The following is a 6,769-nucleotide window of genomic DNA, read 5'->3' as shown; positions in this document are numbered from 1 at the left end:
ATCACAACATGATCGATTTGGTTTCTCGTTTTTCGATCTGGAGACAGCCATGTAGCTTGGTGGATGTTCTTATGCTGGAACCTAGTACTACATATTACCATATTTCGGGCCCCGGCGAACTTTTTGTTGTTGCTGCCAAAAAATTAAGAAATCTGAGACGTCACGCTTTACAATTTCATGCAGTTCTCTGTACAATGTATTTCACTAAACTACTTAACGGCTGCACCGATTTAGTTTATATTTATTTATGCCATCACCTTGAAAATAAATATGCCGGCCAAAAATGTAGTCGGTATGTAGCTTGGGATATTCCTAAAACTCTTAAATAGACTAAATCGTAAAAAACCAATATATCTCTAAAACCAATAACGCTGGGCAACTGAAAATTTGCACTGATGCATATATTGCGAACGCATTGGAAAAAGGGGCGTGGAAGGTACAAACTGAACTTCTCATATAGCTTATCTCTGGAACCGCTTACGCCAATGTTCTGAAATGCGATACATATGTTCATATGTTATCAATACCGTACTTATGGCGAAAAGTGATAATTATAGGAAAGGCTGGATCGATATACATTTACGTAAACGCGCAAGTATCATTCGATTGGGAACCATTTTCTCCTAGATACTTAAATCCCCTTGAACTATTGGAACTTTGTTTTTAATTTTTAGTAAAAGGTAAAATTTATGTGAAAATTTTGAAGAATGTTTTTTTAATTTTTCACAAAGAATGGAGTTTTGATTTTACGAGCTTCGCTATACACTGTGCTATCTATAAGTACATACCTATTTGCATAAAATGATAGTCGTTTTCGTTGTTCGGACTAAACTCAAAAACCACTGAATAAAGTTTCGTCAGATTGTCGGAGGTTATCTTACATACATATATGGTCCTATTAAATACATGCTACTATAAAACGCGCTATGTGGTCCCGAAGTAGAATCATTCATAAAAATCGTATTTATTAACCGATTTCGTTCAAATTTTAAATGTGAGCTATGTACCTGTATGATGGAAAATTCTTTTGATAAAAGTTGACCCTATGATTGCCACTGGAGTCGAGGTTGAAATTCATAACACGTATTTATTTTATGGTAAGCAATGGTTTTGCAGAAAATGGACCCAATGGATGGCGCTGCAGCCGAAATATATAGAAACTCCGTATGGTTGGTCTGCTTTGGCCCTATGTTTAAGTTATACGAATTTAGTTTTCAGACGTCTAAATGAAGGATGGGGCTAGGTTTGTGTGACGCACGATCATGCGAAATTGCATCTACCTAGAAATCAGTTCATATTAGAACTGATTGTAAAAGTGGCGAATTAACAAGGAAAGATGTTCAAGAATTCGCACGGCTCATTTAGGCAATGTACCCGAAAACTTTTCATCCTGTGGGATAGCGAGAATTCCTGGCCCTCCTATAACAGATAACCCATTTCTGTGCTCTTGAGTTTCCTTATAAGAACTTTTATTGGCTACGCATCGCATGCTTGGCAGAGATCTCACAGGTGGAAATAAGAAAATCGGTAAAACTCATGACACCGAAAGGGATTGGTATTCCATATGGTATCATAGCGTTACTATTATTGGCGTGTCTGTGAGGAGGATACTGCGCCTTAGTGGTTACAACTTAAATCAAAAATTTTGACTTTACAGACTATTTTTGCTTTTAAACGCTCTTTTGCATTGACCAACGCAAAAGTTCTTATTTATTAGACGCGGCGAAGTAAGCGGGCATTGGCTAGTATAAAATAAAATTCAAAAATAATTATTTTGGATTTATAATATAAAAATCAAAATTAATTGTAATTTCTTTAAATTTTGCATAAAAATTTATTTTCAAATTTAAGTCTCGGTGAAGAAAGAACTCGATTGGTATGTATCACTTAGTTTCCTTCGTAGTGAATATTTCCATGACAATTTTCATCAATAACTGTTATATTCGGTCCCTGGAAAAAACCATTTTACAGAGGTTCATTTTTCGTGTAAACTAGTGTAATTATAATACATTTAATTATAATTTTACAAACATTCATTATAACAAGCAATTTTTAAGCAAACAAGTAATTTTTAAGCAAAACACAAAACCGACTTCAATTCTAATATAAAAATTTAAGATTATCCTTAATTTCTTCATGATCCGATTATCGGATTTAAACCAAATTAATATGGGACCACCTGTGAGATTACACCTTTCCTTTAAAAAGAGAACTATAGAAATCGGTTAACATGATCCAAAGTTAGGCCGTAACATACCTACATTAAAAAAAAAATAAATAAAATATTCCGACGAACTGATAACCTTCTCCTTTTTATGAAGTCGGTTAAAAAGATTAATACCAAAGAAGAAAATGTGATTTACATTCAAAGTTTACATACATACATACATATGTATGTATTTGCATACGTAGTATAAAAATAACAAAGAAAATATGTATATGTATATTTTTTTAATTATTAATCCAATTTCTAAACTTATAGACATACATACATATGTAGGTATATTTTTTGAAAATCTTCGTGCATTTTCAGTTCATATTTATGGTCACCGTAATCATTTATATATGGTATTTATTTATGGTCACCGTAATAATGCATTTATATGTACATACATAAAAATATAACTCATTTTTGATTTTGGTATATATAGAAACTGATCCCGAGGTTGTTAAGTCAACAAATCAATATGTCACGGTGGAAAATCTACGCAAATACACCAACTACACGGTTTGGGTGATTGCTTACACCAAAGTGGGCGATGGAATGAAGACGAAACCATTTTATTGTCGTACACATGAAGATGGTAAGCGTTGGTGAGCTTTATTGACACTTTTTTACGCATTGTCAATGTTTGTGAAAAGTTTTAGTTAATAATACAAAACTTTCTTTTTAGTTCCTTCTGCACCACAGGCTATTAAAGCAATACCAGCCTCCAGCACAAAAATAATTGTATCATGGCTACCACCGGAATTTCCTAATGGAGACATTGTATGGTTAATGTTTCAATCTGTATCACATAAAAATTTATTTTCTTCAATATCTTCTAGATCGGTTACACTTTCTATATGTCGATGCTTGAAGGTGGTCGCGAAGAAGGTACCCACAAACGTATTCTTGGGCCTTTTGTCGAAATGCATGAGACGCAGCGGACACAAGAATCGGCTACATATCAGTTTTGGCTTACAACCTCAACAAAGATTGGCGAGGGTGAGAAAACTCAGGTTGTGACGGTGCCCCCGAACAACAAAGTTCCCGCACGTATAGTCTCCTTCAGTCAGCGTATAATAAGCCCTTGGAAAGAGCATATTGAATTACCTTGCCGAAAAGTGGGTTCCCCAGCACCTGTGACCATTTGGAGGCAAGACGGGCACAATATGGATACAAATGCGCGAAAGGTGATTGCGAAGAACGGTACTCTCTATATACGTGAATGTCAGGCTATTGATGCTGGCAATTATACGTGTAGCGTCGAAAACACTTGGGGCAAGGATGAGATTGTATATAATATTGTTATAAAGGTGCCACCAGACGCACCGAATCTTACAGTGGTGAATAGCTATACAGATAGCTTACATCTGGAGTGGATGGATAATAGTCATGGTGGAAGTCCAATTCTCGGTTATGTGATAAACTATAAAAGAGAAAATGGCGATTGGGAGGAACTGCAAGTAGATGCCAAAACGAACTCACATTTATTAACTAATTTATGGTGCGGAACTCGGTATCAGCTCTACATAACTGCGTACAATAAGATAGGGACAGGATTGCCATGTGATATCGTCAATTCGTACACGAAAGGAAATCCGCCTGTACAGCCGAAACATTCTCAAATGATAACGAACAATTCAACGAGTGTGACATGTTGGCTGGACTCATGGGGCGACGGCGGCTGCGGCATTTTATATTTTATGATCGAATCTCGGATGTTTGGAAGGTAAGTTATTTACCTGCAGTGAATGCTACTATTTGTGAGTTAGAATGTGTCGATTGCATTTTTTCGACTCTCTACTAATTTCTTCTCTCGGTCTTAGTAAATCCTGTGGCTACTAATTTTAATACGATCATTTCTCATGGTTGAATCACCTAGTTTTTTAATGTTCTGGAAAACTGCTTCAATTGCGTCAACTGAATCGAATTCGGTTAAAACGGTCATGTTACCATTTTTATCATAAATTTTTCTTGTTGACTTCACTGCGGTGCTGCGCAAAGCAAGAATACCAGTTCTAACTCGTTTGCGGGGTTGTCGCAGTCGAGGCCTTTAAAGAGTAAATTTTTTTCTTTTTATGAGATCATCCAGGTGAACTCTCCACTTCCTGTGGTAGCTCTTCGTTTTGCACAGTAAGTGTAGTTATAGAATATGGGAAGGGATGCAAATTTTGGAGGGTAACATGTTTCGATGCATCGGAAAAATGAAGACATGAATGAAAGCGATATATATTTAACAATTTTGACTTATATACTTGGCAATAATTTTTTTGTAAACAACAAACAAACAAAAATTATTTTGTGCTAGCTTCTTGCTTCGTGCTTGTGCTTTAAAAAGGACCTACTCCCAATAAATCCTTGTAGATTGCAATCTTTCCATATTTGTAATGCTTCCATTTAAAGATCTTTTGTGGAAAAACGGTTATTTGTTCAGAATTGCTTGTTTACGAAACGTTTGGCGTAAGTTGAAATCATAGGGATGCCATTTTCTTCCGTTTCTCAATGGATTTTATACTTGAAAAGCACCAAAATATGTATGCAGTACTTCTACATATCGTCGTTTAAAGCACAAAACCGCGCATCAAGAAAATGCAAAACCTCGTATGTGAGGTTGACTAAATTTTATAGGAGAGAGTAAAACGTGTCCTAATTAAAAACGGTTCTCTCTTTTAAACGTAATTATCTCTTCTCCTTATGCCTAAGTATCGATATTTTATTATAAATGTCTAAGGGCTTGATGTCAGGAGCTTCCGGTGACCAAATATCTTTTTTGGCACAAATTTCAGTTTCGAGGTTTTGCAGAACTACGATACGCACTTTTGTACTTTAAAGGACGATATACATATTGGCTTACACAATATGTTAGCGTTTGGCCTAGCTTCTCCTCCGATATGTGGCGTGCGTGATCTTGTCACACAAACTAAAGGACAGTTTTACGCCGACTCCGAACGGCAATTGTATTTTTTGAGAAGCTGTTTCCATGACAGAATACACTCGGAGGTTTGCCATCACTAACAGAGGAGCAACCGCTATTAGAAAAAAACTTTTCTGTTTTTTATATTTTGATGTTGGTGGGGAAACTGGGCTTGAACTCAGGCTCTGCGAAATGCTCTACAGAAGTCGCCACTACTTTTACATATATTGCTGGTATATTCAAAATACTATCCCGAACATCGGAGTGTATACACACTGTTCCTGAATTAGTAAAAAGTTCACTAAAACGTACGACGTAAATTGAAAATGCAACTTTGTTCGTTATCACCTACGTAACATAGATCCATTTTCACTAAAATCGTATCAGCTTATTTTTGCGAAATATTGACGTTCAAGAATTGCAAAATTATAAAAATTTAACAACAAATTTTTGTTCTCATATTTTTTTAATTCGTTGGTTATAATTAAGATAACAGTTATAAGTAACTATCTGAACAGCACTTGGCTCTTTAACCCATAATTCTTTTGCAGAGAACTCGTTAATATTGTATTCATTGTTTTAATTTATTTTTATTATAAGCTTTTATTTAACTTAGTCATCCCGCGCAAATCGCGGAAATTTCCAATCGATTTTAAACTGACTTCCCGACAAGTTAGAGACTTGAAGTGTTCAGGATAGTTCCAATCACGATGACAATGCAATTTAATATATAAATGAATTCCCCATATGGTCCAGGAGTCTTGATTCAAAGGCGGTCAAAAAATAGTAATATTTATGGCTAACAGAGCGTAATTTGCCAAAGAACGTAAAACCACTCTAAAATTGTTAAACCTGCCGGCGATAGTGTAGCAAAGCTATTTGTGGCAAAGTATAAATATCAATCTAGTCTCGATATGAACCTCGTTCTAGGAATTAGAGACTCCAGATGTCGCCCCGCCGGTAGCAGTTAAATATTGCGCCTAAATATATGCCATGGTACAGCGGAATTTGGACGACCGTCATTTCTTTAAATAAAATTAACTGCTGTTATATGTACATATGGGTGTTTCCTNATAAATATCAATCTAGTCTCGATATGAACCTCGTTCTAGGAATTAGAGACTCCAGATGTCGCCCCGCCGGTAGCAGTTAAATATTGCGCCTAAATATATGCCATGGTACAGCGGAATTTGGACGACCGTCATTTCTTTAAATAAAATTAACTGCTGTTATATGTACATATGGGTGTTTCCTTACAGCCGTACGCGACATTCGTACGCTTATAGAGTAACGTAAATCTATCAAAAATAGAAGTTACAGAAAAAAAAGATTACGGTTATGTTGCAACCAAAGGGTACTATGTTTGAGAAAAAAATAAGCAGCCTCGAAACTTTGGTGTGGAAAATATCCGTTCGAAACCAGCTGATAACACCGACAAAAAAAGAAGTGGTTTTAAGGCACATATACATATACGCGAAAGTCTGCGAATCATGAGAGTTTTTCTTTTCTTTAAAAATTCCTAAACTAAGCTAAAGAATGTACCTTTACAATCCTTCCATTTTTTGATAGAAATTCTCTCTGGTTAGGTTTTATTAAAAAAATATATAATAACGTACGCGACATAACGTATGCGACAGATTTTTCCCCCA

At 35.7% G+C, this 6,769-nt stretch overlaps 1 protein-coding gene across 1 annotated transcript in view; it reads left to right on the top strand.

Moving 5' to 3' along the window:
• The window catches only part of LOC108359648 (Down syndrome cell adhesion molecule-like protein Dscam2), a 235,765-nt gene that overhangs the window by 164,490 nt on the left and 64,506 nt on the right, over positions 1-6,769 (top strand). Inside the window, exons 13-15 of the mRNA XM_017611583.1 lie at positions 2,652-2,804; positions 2,895-2,989; positions 3,049-3,935. Of these exons, the coding sequence (XP_017467072.1) occupies positions 2,652-2,804; positions 2,895-2,989; positions 3,049-3,935 (1,135 nt within the window). The remainder of the gene's footprint in view (positions 1-2,651; positions 2,805-2,894; positions 2,990-3,048; positions 3,936-6,769) is intronic.

Source organism: Rhagoletis zephyria, unplaced genomic scaffold (genome assembly GCF_001687245.7).
Source record: "Rhagoletis zephyria isolate East Lansing unplaced genomic scaffold, Rhagoletis_zephyria_1.1 Rzeph_scaffold_00429, whole genome shotgun sequence".
Classification (NCBI taxonomy): domain Eukaryota; kingdom Metazoa; phylum Arthropoda; class Insecta; order Diptera; family Tephritidae; genus Rhagoletis; species Rhagoletis zephyria.
Note: the sequence above shows the minus strand (reverse complement) of the source record. Positions and strands in the feature narration are given on the sequence as shown.